This window comes from Malania oleifera, chromosome 1 (genome assembly GCF_029873635.1).
Source record: "Malania oleifera isolate guangnan ecotype guangnan chromosome 1, ASM2987363v1, whole genome shotgun sequence".
Lineage (NCBI taxonomy): Eukaryota > Viridiplantae > Streptophyta > Magnoliopsida > Santalales > Ximeniaceae > Malania > Malania oleifera.
In genome coordinates this window covers 24,550,847-24,572,546 of record NC_080417.1, presented here as the reverse complement: position 1 = coordinate 24,572,546, position 21,700 = coordinate 24,550,847, and the positions used below count along the sequence as shown (strand labels likewise).

Genomic DNA, 21,700 nt, shown 5'->3' with positions numbered 1-21,700 from the left:
CAAAAAATGTGTAAACAATTGAAACGGATCTGCCTAATGCAAAGCCGACCAGTTTTCAGAGCTTCTTAAACTTCTAGTTTTAGCATAATAAATGTTTGTTTAATTTGAGTTATGGCTTTCAAGTGGCTAATTTGCATGAGGGGCCTGGTTTGAGCCAGAATTTTGTTTCTATAAGCACGGAATGAGATCCTAGCTAGGCCTCAGGTAGGTGGTGGACCGGAGCCTGTTAAACACGCCCATTCCGTAACTTGGGAATAATGGTCCACTGTTACTGCACATTCTAGATGGTTCTGATATGTACTAGAATTATTATGCTAAGTGATGGACTGATGGTTACGTAGTGCACATTCTAGATGGTTCTGACATGTACTAGAATTTTTATACTAAGTGATGGACCAATGGTTTTGTAGTAGTTTCTTGCACAATCTTAAATACTTGTCCTTTCCCACTTAATGGTCCTGTATCATTTTCCCAAAAATTGTGGCCCTCTTTTCTCTGTCAAAATCACATTTTTCTGAATAGAGTTTTGAGCCTGTTTGTGTTACTTAACTGTGTTTAATATGTTTCATGTATTGATGGTTGTTATGAACAATTGATTTCTTGATGTTATATCTTCAAGTTTGTCTTGCATTCTTCTTTCAGTATACCTATTGTGAATTTAGCGCATGCTTTTAAGGTTGCTTCAAATTGTTCTTTTAAGGTTATTTAATTTGTTCCATTGTCTTTTACGCTTATCTCCATTCTCTCAACTAGTCCTATGAATTTCTCTATTCACCAGTTAGATTGCAGATGCTCTCTCTTAAACTTGAACATATGTATATTTATGTTTACAATTATGTTTAGACTATTAATTGATTTTGTTTGCAAGGCATTCGGCTGTAGCAGATCAACCCCTCAAAAATGCCGCCTTTGTTTCAATCCAACTTGCTACTCCAGGAGCTTTTGCAACTTCTCCAATTCATCTGTCTGTTTTGGAAGCTCAAGCCCTTGCTTGGAGAACACGTATTGTGTCGCTTAAAGGTATGTTCAGCCACTGGCTCCCCTATGCTACAATAATTTAAATTAAGCTAAAGCAGATCTGTATAATGTGTGATGGCAATTGGGTCACTAAAGCAACCCAGTGACTATTTGGCACAGCAAGACTACTGGTACTCACGAATTTAAATTTTAACTTAAATTTTAGTATTTACCATGGTGTAAATGAAAATTGAGGAATTTGTTCAAGATATGGAAACTATTGTTTGAGTAAAAAAAAAAGGGTGGCCCGGTGCATAAAGCTCCTGCGTATGTGGGGTCTGGGGAAGGGGCGGACCACAATGGGTCTATAGTACGCAGCCTTGCATTTTTGAGTGAAGATTGAAATTTAACAAATTTGATCTTACTTTTTGAAGGTGAAAAGGAAAAAAATGATCTTGCTGGTAACGTACCTTGAAATCCTCCATGCAATTGGCTTGACTTAATTTGAATATTACCAGCTATCAAGGTCTTAAATTTCGATTCCAACTCAAATTTCGAAGCTCCAAAAGTATAGAAAGTTCGACGGAAATTTCGATTTCGGTGTCAATTTTGATTTCGATTTGAAAAAATAACAGAAACTAGTAGTAAAGCATGAAATTATTTGTGAAACTTTAGAAATGGTTAACAAACATAATAATATAAGTTTTAAGACTAATATATTACAAATTAAATACATCTATGTTTTGTATGAAGTGGAAAAGTCGTAAAATAGTATGTGTATCAAACATGCTTGTAAGATAATGTACATTAAATATATTCAGTTAATGCAAATGAAATTCATAAATCATTTAAAAATTATTTATTATACAAATATTGATAATTTAGACATGAATGGTTAAATAAAATATTACTATAAGTTTATTTTTTCATATAATTTCAAAAGCACTTGTGATAACCTTTTGTTTCAATAAAATAAATAAAATAGATTAAAAGAGAAATTTCGCTTCACTCTTGAATCTCTCGTTTGAATTTCAACAAAATTTCATTGCATTGTTAAAATTTCGACATATTTTGCTAAAATTTCGAGGTTTCGATAAATTTCGGATGATTCATTGAGATTTTGATGGAAATTATGCAAGACGGAAATTGACTGCCATTTCGATTTTGAGGGTGACGGAAATCGGAAATTTCGACAATTTCATGGAAATTTAAGACCATGCCACCTATATGAATCCAAGGTTTATAAACCTTGAGGACTACATCCCGTCTTGTAATTGACTAAACCATATGTAGACTTCAAGTTAACTCTTAAGTAGAGTCATGTTGCCTGTATGAGTTGCATCCGACCTATTTTGTTTCTGATTCTGTATTTCTATGTGCATTAGTGTCCTGCAAACTCATGAAAAAAAATTTAATGGTGTTAAAATTTTAGCTTAAAAATGTAGGAAAATTTGATTATATTTTTTTAAAAGATTAAATAACCCTGAGCAAGCATATATTGAGGGCAACATTTTTTGCTTTGCTACTAATACTTGTACTTGTTTTGCTATTCGGCTCAAGCCTGGCTGAGGAAGAGCTACAAGGCATAAAACAGAAACAAAAAAAAAAAAAAATGCGGATTGGACTCTGCACACTAATTTTTTATTTGATATCTGCACTGAATTTTTGTGAAGAACAAGGCAACTTTGAAAAATATTTTAACTGTCAGAGAGAGAGAGAGAGAGAGTCTGTCTGTGCAGGTCTGCAATGCATTCACTTAAATTAGGATATAAAGCATGCAGTGCAACACCAGTGGCAGCATGGAGCACCATGGTGGATTGATGGTGAGGAGATACTCTAAAACTGAAGGTTTGCAATGCATTCACTTAAAAATTAGGATATGAGCATGCAGTGCAACATCAGTGGCATGGAGCACCATCAGTGGATTGATGGTGAGGAGATACTGTAAAAGTGATCACTTCTAATTTATTGGAAGGGAAGATGGACTGAAGTTTTGGTGCTGGTTTTTGTTAAGGCTATGTATCATTGTTGTCCTAAAAACTAACAGGGTAACAGCTTAAGCTTTTAGGGAATGTGGTTGCTTAATATGGTGTCGGAGCCTAGGTTGCCATGAAATCCTGGGTTCCACTCTTGCTGCCCTCATTTACTATATGGTAGTGAAAAATTAGCTTATTCTCTGTAGAGGGTATATCATTTTCTTATTTCTCCACATGCATTTGGGTTGCATGTGCAGGGGTGCATTGAAGGCTTGATATGCATTGGTTGTCCACAACGTAACAGCTTGTTAGTCTGCAGCATTAGACAGTTGGGTGAAGTAAGTGTGTTCATGGAGTCACAAGATTTAGACATTTTGACCAATTCTAAGTTAAATCTTTGAAATTAACTTGTTATACATTCTGAAACAGAATGCTGGGTTCCATAGAAACATATTTCTTAATTTGATCAATTTATTGAAATTGAGAGAGATGTGTAGAGTTTTCTGTGGGTTAGAAACGAGGGGACATTTAAGAAAAAACTAGTTCTATGGTGGAAGTTGAGATACTATTGGGTGGCCAGGTTGTAGTCAGGCAATGGGCTTTTGTTGAAATATTTTGGACAAATCTATCAAATTATTAAATATACTAATTCAAAAGTAGGGGTAAGGCTGCATACACTGTGTCAACCCTCATCTTACCCTCGTGAAGCAGGGAGCCTTATGGCCCGGAGAGGTCCTTTATTGTTATTGAGGGTGCCCTAAGGTCATAGGATCAAGTCACAGAAACAACCTCTCCAAATGTGGAAGTACAGTCATATACACCATGCTCTCCCCAGACCCTCGAAATGTCATGGGGGCCTTGTGCACTGTGTTTTACATTTTCTAATACTAAATCCACTATTTGATTCTCATATGTTAATTTTGTGGTTTGTGCAAATTATGTCTGAATTTGATATTTGTCTAGCTTTTACCTGTACTTAAACTGGTCCTGTTTCCTCCTTTGAATAGATTCGAGATCTTATCCTGGACCATTTGTTGTGGTTGATGTTCCAAGGAAAATGGAGGTATTGTTTAATAACTTAATTTAACTAGAGGTCTTAAAAGACGCTTGCGTGATTGTAATGATATATATATTTTTAAAATAATTTTTAGGATGGTTTATCAGTTGTGGTTTCTCCTTTAATAAGAGTACACAATGGGACTAAATTCTCTATGGAGCTTCGTTTTCAACGGCCTCAACAAAAGGAAGAAGAGTCTGCTTCTGTGTTGCTTAAAGCAGGGGATACAATTGATGATTCCATGGCAGCATTTGATGCTATCAATTTATCCGGTGGATTAAGAAAAGCACTGATGTCGTTAAGCGTTGGTATGAATTGCCAATTCCATTTTTTTAATGATTAAATTAAAATCACCATCTTTCTAGCTTTTTTTAAGTACCATTTTTATTCCTTTTTTCCTTAACACCTCTAAATCTTTGTGGAATTGTGATATTGAATCTATAAAGTCAGTCAGTCGGCTATAGTTATTTGCAAGCTTGGTTATTTCTTACCTTAGTAGCATGAATCGATAACGATAAGCAGCTGTCAAGTCAGAAGTCACTTTTCCTTAAGTGTCCGTTTGGATCAAGGATTTTGCTTGGGAAAAGGAAAGGAAAGGAAGGGAAAATAAGGAGGAAACTCATTTTCCGTTATATTTTTCTTTGAAATTAAATTCTATTAAAAATGAAAATTTGTTTTTATGTGATTGAAAATTAAGAAAAACTAAATATGAATAATGTGTAAAATCAAAATTTTGTTCATGAATTTGGTATATTTTTCATTTTCTTTCTTACTTTCCTTGTTGACCAAACATGAAAATGTAGATTCTTTGATATTTTCCTTTTCCTTTCCCTAATATTTTCTGAGTTCCAAACAGAGCGTAAGTGGTTCACAGGTTTCAAGCTTCCTTAGATGATTTTGGGAATAATTCTGCTCCTGATTTCCTTGAAATGCCTGCAAGATTTCGAGGTCATATTTTTTATTGAAAATATTTGAGCTTAAAGCAATCCTTTTCTGATGTTTTATTTCAATTTTTTTTTGGAATAAAATTAAAAACAGTGGGCACACTACCGCAGCTTGGAAACTGAAGTTCACTCCCATGTGCCATCATATCCTTAGTACTATAGCGCATCTTGAAAGTAGAGCTTCCTGCATAGTTTTATTTTCTCAACAGAAATAACCTGACATCACAATTGGAATTTATTAGCAACAAATCCAATTATATTGGCTGTTGTTTTCCTCTCCAACTCTTTAACCCTGCAGTTATTTGCTTTGTTTCCTCCTGAAATTTTAGTTATTGTATTTGCAGGTAATTTCGTATTTTCTTTCAGGCCTTATATTGCAGAGGTCTTTATAAATTCTGAAGAATCAAATTCAGTGGAATGGTCAGATGACCTTAAAGGCGGAAAGGCTGTTAGTCTATCTGGTATATTTGACAAATTAAGTTACAAAGTCAGAAAAGCCTTCTCTGTTGGATCCGTGAAATGCTGCTTCAGCACTGCACATTGTTCCCTTAAGTTTGAAAAGGCACACGTTGCTGATGTGCATTTCTTGATTCAAAGCATTGGAAGAGAGGTGCCTGTTATGCAGCCTGGTAAGTTTGGAGATCTTCCTGAAAGCAGGAATTCACCAATTGCACTACAAGAGCAAAGGGAAATCTTTCTTCTTCCTACAGTTCGGGTTTCCAATTTTTTGCAGTCAGAGATACATGTGCTTCTAAATGAAACAGGTAATAGTAAAGAATGTCTAATCAATTTTTTTTTGTTTGTTTTTTTTTTTTTTTCTATTTTTTTTGGGTGGGGGAGGGGGGTTTCTGATGGTGTCCTTCATAGGGTTCTTTGCGGTGCAGATGAATGTAACACTACTGGGTATCACAAAATTGGAAATGAGGCAACTATTCCTCGTGGATCAACAGCTGACTTATATGCCAATCCTGCCTTGATATACTTCACTGTTGCTCTAACTGCATTTAGTTCACGCTGCAAACCAGTGAACAGTGGTGAATGGGTTAAGAAATTACAGAAGCAGAAAACTAACAAACATTATTTGGACATTGATTTGAATTTTGGCGGTGGGAAATATTTTGCTTCCTTGAGATTGTCTCGTGGGCACGGGGGCATATTAGAGGTGGTTATTCCTATAGTCGTTTGTACTTTATAATACTTGTACTGACAAAAGCATAAGCTATATGTTGTTGTGGTCATGTAAAAAAACTGCATGCTCTTATAAGTTTTCTAGATGCATAGTAATTGGATGATTTTTCTGATTTAACATCCATATGGAAAGTTAACCATATGTTAATTTGCAGGCTGCTATCTTTACATCATACACCCTGAAGAACGATACTGATTTTCCTCTTCTTTTCACATCCAATCATAGGCATATATCAAGGTAGTCACTAAGTGCGTATATCTATTAGGCTTTGGAAGCACTGCTTATTCCTAATGGAGGTAATACCTTGTATGTATGTGGGCAGGGATGAAGTAGAGAAGTTTGATTCTAGCATTCCTACTGAGTTAGGATTGTATCTGCCTCCATTCTCTAGCAGTTCATGGTTCCTCAAGTAAGATAAGATATTTTCATTGACATGATGAATGTGTGAATCTCTCCCCACTCCAATTGGAAAAAGAAAAATTTAGAAAAATTTCTTTTTGTTGGTGTTTCCATCTTCTTGTTATAAGCATCTATCTATTTTCTGTTTCCAGATCGAACAGGTTGCACCTCAAATTGCTTGGAGGAAAGGAATATGATACACTGTTGGACTTGGATGCTTTAGCAGGGCTTGCAGAGTTAAGCTTGCAAACAGAAGAAGGATATGGATTTAAACGTACTACAAAGTTGGGGGTGTCTCTTGGGCCATCTTTAGCCAATGTGATTTTGACATCACAAACGGTGACAATAGTCCCCCGACATGTCATATTCAATGAATCTGAGGAAATTGTCATTGTTCGTCAATGCTATTTGGAGGTTTGGTTTTATTCTATATAAGTTCTGAAGGTATATTTTGTTCACATTTCTAAGTAATATTGTCTGACTTGATTTCTTGCAATTTTGTTTGAAAAGGATGAGATGGAAGGTGTCATCTCTGTTAACAGCAAACAGAGAGTGATGTTACAGCTGCGAAATGAAGCCAGCAAGAGGAGAGAAATTAGCCTCTTTGAAAACTTCATTAGAAAGCGTAGACATACTAATGATGAAGCATTGATATTTATCCAGTTTCGTCTCAATGAGGCTGGGGTTGGTTGGTCTGGGCCTGTATGCATAAATTCCCTAGGACGATTTTTCTTGAAATTCAGAAGATCTTTGGACATTCCTGTATTACAGTCAAATCAAGTAACAGCACAAGACAACAACTTAAGGGAATTTGCAGCTGTTAATGTGGTAGAAGAAGGTTCTACCCTTGTTTTGCATTTCCATAGGCCATTGAGCATGAATATGCCATATCGGATTGAGAATCTCTTGCATGTAGCATCCATCACTTACTATCAAAAGGTTGGGTTGCTATTCGTTGTCCTTTATTCACTAATTGCCAATTCATGTGTCCACATCATTATTTCATGTATATGTTGCAATTAGCTTTTCTAATTGTTGTTGGAGAGTTTTCCAGGAATCGTTGGAGCGAGAGATTCTCTGTCCTGAAAGTAGTGTTGATTATGTTTGGGATGACTTGACTCTTCCACATAAGCTGGTTGTCCAAATTAATGGTGATTACTTAGCTTATTTCATCATCTTAATTTGTTTGTACTCCTTTTAATTCTAGTTCCATTAGATTTTTTATTGCTTAAGTTCAACTTATGTTTATTTTTTTTGTGGCAGATCAAGCTTGAAAATGCCCTTGTTATGCAATGTTAAAGCTTGATATACATTGTTGGTCCACAATCTAACAACTTAAGATTTTAGATAAAGTGGTATTCTAACATGTTATTGGATTTGGTTACGAGGAGCTCCAGGGTTCTAGCCTCATTGCCCACATTTATTTTGTGGTATTTAAAAAATTATTGTATTTCCTATGATAACTGTTACTTATCATATGTTTCTCGCTCTATGTGCTATTGGGCTACACATGTGGGGGAGTGTTAAAGCTTGATATACATTGTTGGCCCACAACTTAACAACTTAAGCTTTTAGGTAAAGTGGTATTCTAACGTACACATTTGAGTTGCATTATAGGTCTTGTTTTCTTTGAACAATTTGAATTTTGGTTTTTAAAGCAGTGTTTATACTTTATAGAACTTCAGATCAAGGTATTTATTTCTCACTTGTGTGCATACAAATCCTTGTTGAGTGAAATTTATCATGTCTGTGATTCATCTGTCAAGGTGAGTAGTAGTATTAAGAATTCTTCATGCAAACCATTAGTTTGACCTGTGTAGTAAGCCAATAACCCTGGATTAATGGTGTTGAGCTCATTTGGTGGCACGATAGCATGTATGATATTTTGCGATGGTGCATAAGTCAAGCTTATCCGTGTGGGATATGCTTCTTTTGTTAGATGGTCGTTTTACTATCAGATAGTACAATATTTGACTGGCTATCTCTCTCTTTGCTTTTTTCCCTGTAGAAATGCAGTTATTGCGGGAAATTAACTTGGATAAAGTGCGGAAGTGGAAACCTTTCTTTAATTTCAGGCAACTCAAAGGGTTGGCATCTCACTTACTTTTGGATAAAAAGCCCAGAAACCAGAAAAGAGGTAATCTTGGTGAATCAAGTAGTGCAGAGACAGTTAAGGTGGGTTATGAAGTTTATGCAGATGGCCCTACAAGGGTTTTGCGAATTTCTGAATTTCCTGATCGTTCCAAGAGAGAGCCAATATTTCAGTCATGTGCAAAGATTGAACTAAGAATTTCTTATACCAATATCCACTTACTTGAACATGGAAGGCAGGTTCGTCTCAATTTATAACAAATTTTTGTTTTATTGAGAGCACCTTATATCATTCCAAAAAAGTTTTTTTTTTTTTTTTTGGTGTTAAAATGGTTTTCTTTTACATCTCGTGTCAACCATTCATAAGAACAGGATTAGTGATTTTTAAAAAAAAAAAAAAAATTTGTTTATGTTTATGTTTATTTTATTTTATATGCATGCTCACCTAATGATGTTATTTTTGCCTGTGTTGTTGGCAACATCCTCCCTCTAAAAGTGTCCCGCATTGCTTTGGTCTGGGATTCAGCATGACTTAATATACCACTCGAGCTTCTTGACTGCATAGCTTATGCTTTTGGGGCTGGGAAGGTTTTAGATTCATGAAAAAACTTAAAAGGTTAAAAGAGAAGTTGAAAGATTGGAATAGGGAGGTGTTTGGAGACTTTAGGTTTAGAAAGGCGAGTATCTTAGGTGAGTTGGTTGAGTTAGATAGGAAGGAAGAAAATAATACTCTATCAAGGGAGGAAGAGATGAGAAGTGTATTTTGAAAAATGAGTTGGAAGAGGTGATTTTCAAGGAAATGAGAAGTTGGAGGTAGAAGACAAAGTTTAAATGGATCAGAGATGGTGATTGCAAATCTGGATCTTTTCATAGGATAGCTATAGGGAAAATGAGGAAGAATTTGACCAGGGTGTTGGAAATGGATTTTTTTTTTTTTTTTGTGGGGGGGGGGGGTTCATTATAACTAATTAGAGTCAAATTGCTGCTGAAATCACTAAATTTTATTCTAATTTATATTGTGATTGAAGGATTAAAGTGGGACCCTTTATTTGGCAAGGAGGTGGGTTGGTTGGAAACACCTTTCGAGGAAGAGGAAGTGAGAGCCATAGTTTTTGGGATGGAGAGGGATAAAGCTCCAAGACTAGATGGTTTTAATACGACTTTCTTCCAATGTTGGTGGAAGGTGGTTAAGGATGATTTGCATAAGGTATTTAATGAATTTTGCAGGAATGGGATTTTAAGCAAGAGTATCAATTCCACTTTATAACTCTTGAGCCAAAGATGAACAAATCCATTAAAATTTCAGATTATAGACCTATTAGCTTTGTTTCCATTGCTTCTAAAATCATCACTAATGTGTTAGCTAGTAGGATGAGTAAGGTGCTTGATAGGAATGTTTCTAAGGCTTAGAGTGCTTTTGTTTTTTTTTTTTGGGGGGGGGGGGGGGGGGGGGGGGGGGTTGGGTTAGGCAAATTGTGGATGCCATTTTGGTTGCTAATGAGGTTATGGAGGATATTCGGAGGATGAAAAAGGGTATCATCTTTAAATTGGATTTTGAGAAAGCATATGATAGAGTGAACTGGGAGTTCCTGGATAAAAACTTTGTGAAGAAGGGGTTTGGAGAGAGATGGAGGCATTGGATTAGAGGTCGTTTGCTTAATGTGAGCTACCATTTTTTTTATTTTTTAAAAAAAGAGGGCGGTACCTCCTTTTATTTATTGATATGACCTCAATTTTGACGGAGGAATAACATGGTTACAAGACAAGTAAAAGGGAGATTACAGATAATGAAATTAAAATCCTCCCAAAAATAACACCAACAACCAACCGAACTAGGATAACAAAACCAAATAATGCTAACTAAGAAACAAGTCTAAACAGGCCTAAATAAAATTACAAAAATCCACCAAAAACTCGAGAGTTGAACTAACAACGAATATAAGTGAGACCCAGCATATCCATCCGAAATATACCTTTTAGAGAACATGGTAAGAGATGTTGTTCTTCATATATGACATTATTTCTCATTTCTCATTCTTTAGCAAGAAAATCAGCCGCACTATTGCCTTCCCTATATTGATGTATCACCATGAAGTTCACTCCTTCTAGCTCCGCTACGATATCCTCCCAAAAATCCCAAAGATACGACAAGGTACATCTACCTTTCCGAAACCAATCAACTACAATTCGTGAGTTACTTTCAATAATCACATTGAAATAATGAAGTTGTTTGTACAAACGAATTCCTTCCTGTATTGCTTTTAATTCCACACTATTGTTCGTACCATTGCCAAAATATCTTGAAAAAGTTGCTTTCGCCATGCCATGGCAGTCCTGAATAATTCCTCCACCTCCTGAAGTACTTGGATTGCCCCTATAGCTCCCATCACAGTTAAGTTTTATCCACGCTGCTAGAGGTTTAACCCATGAAATAATTTTCCAGGCTTGGTGTAAACTCGCCAATGCTTAATTTGAAACTCTTTCAAAATCGTAATGTCCGACTTCTTTAATTTTTGAAAAAAATTAGTGCTCTTAGTTATAGAACTAACCTAACATCGAACACTTCTCCACATCTAATCCACACTTTGATATATTCCTTCTATTCTCGCTTTGCATCTTCGATTCCAGAGGCACCACGTAATCAAACACGGAATCAGCCCAATTAAAATACCTTTAATAGATGATTTTCGAATTTAGTGGAACCAATTTGCAATTTTGTTTTTCTAAGGAAGGAACCGCTGGAAAGGAATCCAGAACACCACAATAGCTTGACGCCAAACCTCTGAAGCCACCTCGCCTAAAGAAAGAATATGATCAGTGTTATTCTGGCTTCTCTGCATGTAACAATCACATGCCGAAGCCATTGATATTCCTTTGGCTTGAATTCTATCATCTACTATCAAGCATCTGAACCAGACTTTCCATAAACACATTGAGATTCTTCTGGGCAATAAAGAATGTCAAAACTAGTCATTCCACACAAAATTATCACTTCTGCTCCTCACTGCCTCCAATGCTGTTTTTGTAGAGAAATTACCGTCAAGGGTAGGCTTCTAGACGAATATATCCTACCCACTTTTATCAACCGGCACATTATGCAAAATTTCCATTGTTTTATTGGCATCAACCAATTCCAGTAATAAATCAGAGTTCCAGTTGTTATTCAACCAGTAATCCTTAATACACAATTTCTTGTTCGAAATATTCTCAGTGCTCACAGATAACGGGCTTGATGTCAGCCACCTATCGAACCAAAAAGAAGAGTTATCACCTCTCACCAAAGTTTTAACATTATCCATAACTTCTGGAATGGTGACCATAGTTGCTCTCCAGAACCGAGAGTCATTTGGTTTTTCCTTCCTAATTAATAGATGATCATTTATGCAATATTTAGCTCGGGAAAAACTTGCCCATAGATTGTTAGAAGTGAGCAATCTGAAGGCAAATTTCATGAGAAGAGATTTCTGAACTTCTTTTAGATCTCTCAAGCCCATACTCCCTTTCCAGCTAGGTTTACCAATTTTCCTCCAAGAGTGCCAATGAATCTTCCTTTTACTTTCCATCTCTCCCTACAAAAAATTAGCAAAAAGATAGTTGATGCGAGAACATGTGACCTGTGAAACATTAATAATAGACATAAAATGTATAGGCATGCTAGACAACACATGTCTTGATAAAATCAATCTTCCACCTTACTAGAGCAACTTATATTTTCACCCTGCAATTTTCTTTCTAATATTCTCCATAAGAGGCTCCAAGGTCCCAGAAGTCAATTTTATAGAAACCAATGGCGCACCCAAATACGTATCTGGAAATTTACCTTCCATGAAACTCGTGATTCTCATTAAACCACATTTCCAAGCAAAAGTGATGTATTTCGAAAGGAATAACGTTGACTTTGTCTTGCTGATTTTTTGACCCGACCACTTCTCATACATCTCCATAGCGTAAACCAAATTTTTAATGGACCTCTTCCCACTATTTGCAAAAATAAGAATATCATCCGCATATAGCAAATGCGAAACCAAAGGGGCCCCAATCGGATGATTAAATTGTCCAATACGACCTGTCTCATAGTTTTTCCTAAGCAACCTTGTCAAAATCTCCTCTATTATGATGAATAAATAAAGACAAAGTGGATCCCCTTGCCGCAAGCCTCTAGATGATTGAAAAAACCCTTTAAAGGTTCCGTTCATCATAATGGAAAACCACGGGGACTCCACACAATTTTTTTTGAGCTTGCAAAATCTTATAGAGAAATTAAAAGTCTTAAGAACCTCCACAAGAAAATTCCAGTTCACTCTGTCATAAGCCTTAGTCATATCCAGTTTTACCATCACATTGCCACCAGCCATTCTTTTGTATAAAGAATGAACCATTTCCTGTGCAAGTGTAATATTCTAAAAAATACTACGCCCAGGAATAAAAGCACCTTGTTCATGCGAGACCAACTTATCAACAACCTTAGTTAGTTTAAAAACAATAAGTTTGGAAAAAATTTTATAAGCCATAGAGCGTAAATTAGTAGGCTGGAATTTATCAAAGCTAGAAGGATTGTTCACCTTCGGAATTAAGACAATAAACGAAGAGGAAAAGAACCTGGACAGAGGAATGTCTTGAAAAAAATTCTTTGCCGCATCCAAAACATCTTTTTTAACAATGTCCCAGCAAGATATATAAAAATCAGAGCCAAATCCATCTGGTCCCGGACTGCTTTCTTTGGGAATAGAGAACACCGCTCTTTTAGCTTCTTCTTCCATCGATTCGGCGTAGAGGAAATTATTGTCAACATTTGAAATTTGCCTTTGAATTAACTTAAAGAAATCACAAGGTTCAATCATTGAAGTTTCTAGAAGAAAATTCTGAAAAAAAGCAGCAACTTCATTATGTATTACTTCTGCACCATCCAATATCCTCCTGTCGTTCAGAACCATATGGTCTATAGACCCTTATTTCGCCTCTGATTGATAACTGAATGAAAGAATTTAGAGTTTTGATCCCCCTCAATCAACCAATTTTTTTTTTTTTTTCCTGCAATTTTTCCTAGGCGAGATGTTTCCCTATTTTTCCACACCTGAATCTCCAACTTAGTAGTCAAATAATCGGCTTCGACCTCCTCAGAAAAACCTGCTTGCACCTGATTTTGTAGAGATTCCATCCTTTCCTCAAGAGCTTTTAGGTTTTCTCCCACTCTCCCAAAGACATTTTTATTCCATGCACGTAAAGCAACTTTAGTTCTCTTAAGACGAATAGCAAGTTTCAAAAGACCCGATATCGAGTCATTCCTGATCCAAGCATCTTTAACGCACAACAAAAACAAATCATGCAAGTTCCACATATTAAGGAACTGAAATGGGGTAGGACCATACAAATAGAATGGCGTTTAATGTGAGCTACTTGGTATTAGTAAATGGTGAGTCTAAATCTTAGTTTAAGTCTATGAGAGGAATTAGGCAAGGAGATCCTCTTTTCCCGTTTTTGTTTGTTTTAGTGGTTGGTTCTTTGAGTAAGATAGGGGATAGGGCAGTGGATAGAGGTTTAGTGAAAGGCTTGGAAGTAAAGGGTCAAGGTTTTGCACCTTCAGTTTGTTGATGATGCTATTGTTTTTCTAGGGGTCATAAATTGTCCTTTAATAATATTTTGGGTCTCCTTCACATTTTTGAGGTGGCTTCTGAGCTTAATTTTATTGATATGGAGTTCTTAGCAATTATACTTTAATAGTGGGACTTAAGGCTTGTTGTTGTTGTTGCTGTAATGATAAAAGTCCTGGGCTATCAACTGAAGTGTGCAAGTTTGACTCTTGAGGCAGCTACTTGATGCAAAAAAAAAAAAAATGCTGAATATTTGGACTGTATCAAGAGTCGAGACCTTTTCTTGTAGGACTCCTTGGCATGATCAATGTGGTCTTTTGAATCTCAATATTGACTTTGCTAAATTTTTGGAAATGAAAAAATGTTATGTGCATCACTTCATCTATGTATAATTTTAAATTTCAGAGGTCTAATTCTTTCCTTATTTTATTTTACTTTTGATTAAATTAGTTTTCAGGAGTTAATATAATTTTAAAATTAACGTATAATTGCTAAGAATTCCATATCATCTTCAAGTTTGTAATGTATATACATCTTTTTTATTCCTTTTATTTTGAATTACATATGGAAGCAGTGCATTGGAGATGGTGGTGGAAATTTCATGGGTCCTTTTCTCATTTGATTTCTCTTTTATCATCTTGAAGCTTAATGGGCTTCCACTAATGCGATATGTGGTCATATGTAAAATTTGTTTATAAATATTTTGTATGAAGGTCTTATCCATTTCCAACACCTTACTTTGTCACCCTCAATTCCCTTAACAAATTGAGTTCCTCTCTAGCTCAAAAACATGTATAATTGCATATGCATCAGTAAAGCTGCTCCTGCTCCAATATGACTTGGGAATCTCGGAGTTTGTAGGTGGAAACATTTGCTTCACATGCATTTTTTTGGGGGGGAAAGGGGGAGGGGGTTTGTGGAAGAAGAGACCTAACATCGGTTGCCCCCTTTTGCATTGGGTTGCTCATTTATTTTCAACAAGTTTGTGCTTGGACTTGTTCTTACAAAGTTCACTGAATACTTTAACTAAGAATTATTAAAAAAATCTGTTAAATTTGTTGTCAAAACCAAATGACTGAGATATGATATGAGGCCTTGTTGAGTTTTGGAAGGCATTTTTTGCCTAAAATAATAACACTCAAGATTTCTAATTTTAAGAAAATAAAAGTTGATATTTTAAAATGATGTTAGGGAAGTAAAATGGAGAATACATTGCTTGTGACAATGGGGAGAAAAGTATATGTGAATCTCTAGATTGAAGTGTATTTTTAACTGTCAATTGACTGATTTCTTTTTTTACTATTATATTTAATTAAAGGATGCAGATACGGATAAACCTTCAGTTTATACTCCTATCATTGTTGCGAGGCTTGGAAAGCTCACTCTGGATTCTGTGTTTACTGATCAGCATAAATATAACCAGATCAGCATACAGGTAATAATATTTCATACGTTGGATGCCTTCTAAAGAGTCATTTGTCTCCATCCATCTTGGCTATAATTCTTTGCAGTGTGAGTACCTAAAATGTAATTCTTGAGACAGTTTTTTTCTTAACTATATTGATAGTGCCTTAATTTTAATTGATGCAGTCATTGACTGTGGATCAGAAGTGGGTAGGAGCACCTTTTGCGGCAGTGCTTCGGAGACCTCAAATGCACAGTGACACAAATGATATACTTCAAATTGTCTTTGTCTTGCTTTCAACCAGTTCCAATGTTAAACAAGTTAAATACTCATCTGTTCTGCTGCAGGTAAAAGCTGCCACTATGCTTTTAACATTTTCTCAGTACATTGTCTAAAGCCATACATTGTTTCCATGTAATTGCTTTGAGAAATATCAGCATATAAGGAACTCTTGTATTTTTTTTTTTTTTTATGAAGCTCTGTCTATGTAATTTGGTTGTACACAGCCAATTGATTTGAACCTTGATGAAGAGACACTTATGCGACTTGTTCCATTTTGGAGGAAATCCCTCAATGACTCAAATACGCAGAGTCGTCAGTTTTACTTTGATCATTTTGAGATTCACCCAATAAAGGTTTGAAGGTTTTTTGAATCTATGTAATATCTTTAAGAAAGTTTTCCCTAAGTTATGATAATTCTAAGAAGTTGACTTGTTCTTTTGGTTTTTTCATAGGTTATAGCAAGCTTTCTTCCAGGGGACTCATATGCAAGTTATAGTTCAGCCCAGGAGACTCTAAGGTCTCTACTGCATAGTGTGATAAAGGTGCGAGGGCAACCTCTAAATTTGTTTGGAAGTTGATTTCTCTTAAACCTAATATATTTCTGTCAGGGACTGCCATTGTCTTTCAAGTGCATTACTTATATTCTTCCCTTTTTGTCCTTTGTTCTCCTTTTTTACCTCTGTAGATCCCCACTGTAAAAAATATAGTTGTAGAGCTCAATGGTGTCCTAGTTACTCATGCTTTGATTACAATGCGTGAACTATTCATTAAATGTGCACAGCATTATTCATGGTGAGTCTCAAGTAATTTTTTATTTATTTTTATTTATTTTTAAAATTTTTAAATTTTTTGATTCATGTTTTATATTAAAGTTATATTATTATCCAGGTATGCCATGAGGGCCATCTATATTGCGAAAGGGAGCAAATTTCTCCCACCAGCTTTTGCATCAATTTTTGATGACTTGGCTTCTTCCTCTCTTGATGTTTTCTTTGATCCATCTCATGGGCTGACCAATCTTCCAGGTCTTACTTTAGGTATTACTCTTTCTGCGTTGTCCATTTCCTTTCTTACATTTTATTGTCTCTCTAGTGGTGTTAAGTTCATACGTCATTCATCGCAGTCTCAAAGTATACTACTTAAAGTTTCTGATAAAGTGTCATTCTCATTGCTGTTATTTGTGTTTGCCAATGGTTGTTTTTTGAAGCCATCTGGCTTTAAGATGGCCTTTTCAATTTCTCTCCTTTTTTTTCTGTTTCATTTTTTAAGATAATATTTTGAGTAATGGTTTCTCAGGAGTTCAAATCAGAATGTGTGGGTGGAGTTTATGTATCATGAAATAAAAATTGAAACAGCAGTTACAAACTTGCCAATGATGACTAAGATAATATCTCTCTCTCTCTCTTACACGCACACATGCGCAAAACCTCTTAGTGCTCATGATCAAAGAAGGTGTTAGATTATGTGTAAGAAATAAGAGCTATTGTGCCAGAACAAGGGTATATATTTTATTTCTTTCTGAGATAATATTAATCATGCATAGTCTGATTGGCAGTGCAAATTTATAACAATTCATTCTATCACAGGTAACAAAGGGAGTAAACGGTATTACAGTAGAGTGATTGTTTGTTTCTTTGTTGTTTATATATATCGTCACAGCATGGCCAGCATTACACTGTTGTGATGATGCAAGGCACCAGCGTTTCATTGATGCCCATTTTCTCTGCTGTTTTAGTTGCAAACTCCTAGGTTCAGTGCCTTTCTTTAATTTTCAATTGTTGCTCTTAACTGTTGTGGACAGGGACCTTCAAACTGATCAGTAGATGCATTGATGGTAAGGGATTTTTGGGGACAAAGCGCTACCTTGGTGATTTGGGAAAAACTGTAAGTTCTATTTTGTTTTATTACATTGCTAATCCTACTGCTTTTGTCAAGAGCTCTGTTGTTATTGTGGTGGTTCTGCAGCTGAGAACAGCGGGATCAAATGTACTTTTTGCTGCTGTCACTGAAATATCCGACTCTGTTCTGAAGGGTGCTGAAACAAGTGGTTTTAATGGAGTGGTACCATTCATGGTTTCATTATGTGGCGAAAGCCACTTGTTGGCAATTTATAGCTTTTATGAGCTGTTTGTGCTATTCTATTATAGATGTCCATTGCATAATTAAAGAATTATTTTAGCATCTAACATTAGCTTTTTTTTTCATTGTGCTGTCACGGCATTCTTAAGGTGAATGGTTTTCACCAAGGAATATTAAAACTGGCTATGGAGCCTTCATTATTAGGCACTGCTTTTATGGAAGGTGGGCCTGATAGAAAAATTAAGCTTGATCGAAGTCCTGGGGTGGATGAGGTACTTCTCTGTTGACTCCTTTGTATAAGTTTTTTCTATTCTTTACCATCCCCCATATGTACTGCAATGGATTTGTGCATCTCCCTGGCAAAATTTGCAGCTAAAACTGACATTTAAAAGGAGTAAGATGCTGTATTTGCGGTTAATTGAAAAAATAGGTAGGAAATCATTGCAATGCTCCATTTTAAAATACATGTGTAAGGGAGGGTGGCTGAATAAGAAATTTTTCATTGTGATGTGCCATTGGTGTATGGATTTTAGGGTCTAGCTTATGATTTGAGTGCTTTAAGACACTTGTTAGAATTATCATTCAGAATATATTCATTCAGCTCAGTTGAAATCAGCACATCCAAGGCCGCAATGCTGCAAGAAATGAAAGAGCAGTCCTAAAATGGTACCTTGAGAATTGCCCTTGGGGCTGTTGTTCAGAAAAATCCTTCCTTTTATTTGTTTACTTGTGTTTTGAACTTGTGAGGCTATGCAGTCACTCTGGTATAATGGTATTCTGCTGTATCTTTCTGAGTCCCTCCTTATGAAATTAGTCACTGATAATGTATCTGGAGTACTGCAGCTATATATTGAGGGATACCTGCAAGCTATGCTGGATACAATATATAAACAAGAATATCTGAGGGTGAGAGTCATTGAGAATCAGGTAATTGTTCTATGTTGGCATGTGATGAATGGAATTGTCCAACCTCATAAATACATGATTGAGCAATTTTTAAACTTGTTTTAAATCAATGCTAGAAGGCTCCCAAAATGGAAAATAATGAGCTTGATTTTTTTTTTAATTTTTTATAACTATTCTGCCGCAAGACTATTCTACATTTTCAGTTGTCTGTCATTTATATTCCATATGTAAATCTTGTCAGGTTATCCTCAAAAACCTACCCCCAAACAGTTCCCTGATTGATGAGATTGTGGACCGTGTGAAGGGCTTTCTTGTTAGTAAGGCATTGGTGAAAGGAGATTCTTCAACTACTCACTCTTTGCGCCATCTTCGAGGAGAAAGTGTAAGTGTTTTCCTCAGTTTTATTATGCCTGCTTTCAGCTTAAATTTAAGCGAGGCATTCTAGCAGGAATTTGTTTGAACATTAAAAAAGCACTATAAGTAACTTCTTGGATCAGTACTTTATTTTTTCTGGGATTAATACCTCTATTCAATACTTGATCTATTATTCGTTAATCAATTATAAGCCTCTGCCTCAGCTGTCCAAAAACTTAAGACGTATATTAACATCTAGTACAATGATTACACTTGACCAATTGCTCAGCTGCTACCCGTACCACAAAACCCATTTGGAAATTTATTAATGAAGAGAGATTTTTTTTTTCCCCTCAGGAATGGAAACTTGGGCCAACAGTGTTGACTTTATGCGAACACCTCTTTGTGAGCTTTTCAATTCGCATGCTGAGAAGGCAAACTGGGGTGTGGATAGGTAGCATCAAGTGGAAGAAAGAAGTGAAAGGTGATGGTGAAAACTCAAAAGCAATTGTTGCTGCATCTGATGAAACCAAAGAGGAGCAGAAGGGGCATTTGATTGGGAAGTGGGGGTTCGGCAAGTTTGTTTTATCAGGAATGTTGGCATACATTGACGGACGACTTTGTCGTTGTATCCCTAACCCTTTAGCAAGACGGATTGTGAGTGGTTTTCTATTGAGCTTTCTTGACAAAGATGATGCTCCGTGAACTTTGTACATGAACTGTATCATAACGTACTAATAAAGCAGAGAGCCATCTCATACCTCTCTCTCTCTCTCTCTCTCTCTCTGTTTATATATATGTTTCTTATTTTTGACTTTATAAATCTTCGTCAAAAGAAAAAAAAAAAAATCTTTTAAAAGGGTCACTTTGTTTTTCTGTGCCGTAACATTTGTATAGGCAACATGGATAACATTTTTCCATTTTATTATTTTATTTTTGGAACTTTTATGTACAATGTTGAAATTTTTTAAAAAATAAAGTGATCTTTTTTTTTTTTTTTTTTGTTTTGGTAATTCTTTGAAAAATGAAAAGAAATAACAAAATATATGTTTTTCACTAGCTAAGGGACTTTAAGGGTGTATTTAATTGTGAATTTATTTTTATTTTTAAAATTAATTATAAAAATGTGAATTTATCTTCTATTTTTAAAAGAAAATGTGGAAAGCAATAATCTTTTTTTAACTTTTTTTTTTTTTTACACAAATATCGACAAATATAAAACTCCAATAAATTGAATGGGATTAGACTATTAAATAAGCTCAGACCACGAATAATGTTGGTGCTGGTTTCATAATGGAATTGAGAGAACGACAAATAATTCACTCTATAATTAAAAAGTTTATCATCGAATCTAGTAACTAACTATTATTAGCAAATAGCAACTAAAATATGTTTAGTTTGCATAATAGAATGGAAAAAGAAATGGAATGAAATGAAATTTTAAATAAAGAACATGATAAAATCAAGTGAGAAATTTGACTCTAGTATTCTCGACTCCATTCCATTCTTATGCAATAAATATGTATGTAGTAAAGTGAAATTAGGAAAGCATTTTACGATGTCATGTTAATACTCAATATACAAATAGTTAAAAAGTACATTGTGACGTGGATTCTAATGAATCGAAAATGCACATAAAATATAATGTGATTGGTGAATTTTAAATTATACTTAAAGAAAAATGTTCATCCCATATTGTGTTGAAAACTTAAGGAAAACATGTTATTATTGTGTTATATTTGGAAGTTCAGTAATCATAAATATCCTACTAATACTTAGATTTGTACAAATAAAAAAAATGTGTTTTGGTGTGTGTTAACTTTGGTGTAATCCCAAAAAGAAGGGGGGGGGGGGTGAGTCGGTATTTAAAAATTCCTTCCTAGGTTAATCAGTCTAACAATAGTATTACACAATCTAGGGGCAGTCTAAGTATATATGAAATTGCAGATATGAAATATTTACCAATATTTAAAGTATACAACGCAATTTCAGTATTTCTCAACTCAATGCAATTTTATGTCTATTAGATACGCAGTATATTCAGTAAGGAAATTAAATCAAACACACAGTAGAATATAATGCAGAAAATGTAAAAGTGACATCGAATATGATATTAGGGTTCGGCCAATCCTGCCTACATCATCGCCTTGACACACCTGCACAAGGATTACACTAAGGCTCACTTAATGGGTGGAGCGACACCTAAACAATTAGGTCAATTAGCACAGGACTGACCTCAACCTTTACAAGCAATCCTTATCGGATTGGATTACTGCCCCCTTAGGCCACGCTTAGAATACAACAGTATTTTCACAATATAATTGGTACAGTGATTATGCTTCTCAATCAAGCATATATGTACTAAAATACAACACAAAAAAATATGCACTCACAGATGATATGGATTTAGTGCTCAGGTGAGATCCAATATGTAAACTTTATAAGATGTGTGAGTATATGTATATGTGAG

General features: G+C 35.3%; 1 protein-coding gene across 4 annotated transcripts in view; it reads left to right on the top strand.

Annotated features, from left to right (window-relative positions):
* LOC131163647 (uncharacterized) overlaps nucleotides 1-19,992 on the top strand; it is an 88,946-nt gene extending 68,954 nt beyond the window's left edge. Inside the window, exons 14-36 of one of the 4 annotated variants that reach the window (XM_058120285.1) lie at nucleotides 869-1,020; nucleotides 3,941-3,996; nucleotides 4,085-4,298; nucleotides 5,279-5,698; nucleotides 5,819-6,096; nucleotides 6,278-6,360; nucleotides 6,446-6,532; nucleotides 6,675-6,936; nucleotides 7,033-7,461; nucleotides 7,577-7,673; nucleotides 8,531-8,853; nucleotides 15,523-15,639; nucleotides 15,795-15,956; nucleotides 16,116-16,244; nucleotides 16,344-16,433; nucleotides 16,577-16,683; nucleotides 16,780-16,928; nucleotides 17,693-17,775; nucleotides 17,857-17,952; nucleotides 18,120-18,242; nucleotides 18,814-18,897; nucleotides 19,118-19,258; nucleotides 19,588-19,992. In XM_058120285.1, coding sequence (XP_057976268.1) covers nucleotides 869-1,020; nucleotides 3,941-3,996; nucleotides 4,085-4,298; nucleotides 5,279-5,698; nucleotides 5,819-6,096; nucleotides 6,278-6,360; nucleotides 6,446-6,532; nucleotides 6,675-6,936; nucleotides 7,033-7,461; nucleotides 7,577-7,673; nucleotides 8,531-8,853; nucleotides 15,523-15,639; nucleotides 15,795-15,956; nucleotides 16,116-16,244; nucleotides 16,344-16,433; nucleotides 16,577-16,683; nucleotides 16,780-16,928; nucleotides 17,693-17,775; nucleotides 17,857-17,952; nucleotides 18,120-18,242; nucleotides 18,814-18,897; nucleotides 19,118-19,258; nucleotides 19,588-19,935 — 4,030 coding nt within the window. In that variant the 3' untranslated portion in view covers nucleotides 19,936-19,992. The other 3 variants (XM_058120293.1, XR_009139082.1, XM_058120307.1) reach the window with 3 other exon arrangements.
* Nucleotides 19,993-21,700: the final 1,708 nt, after the last annotated feature.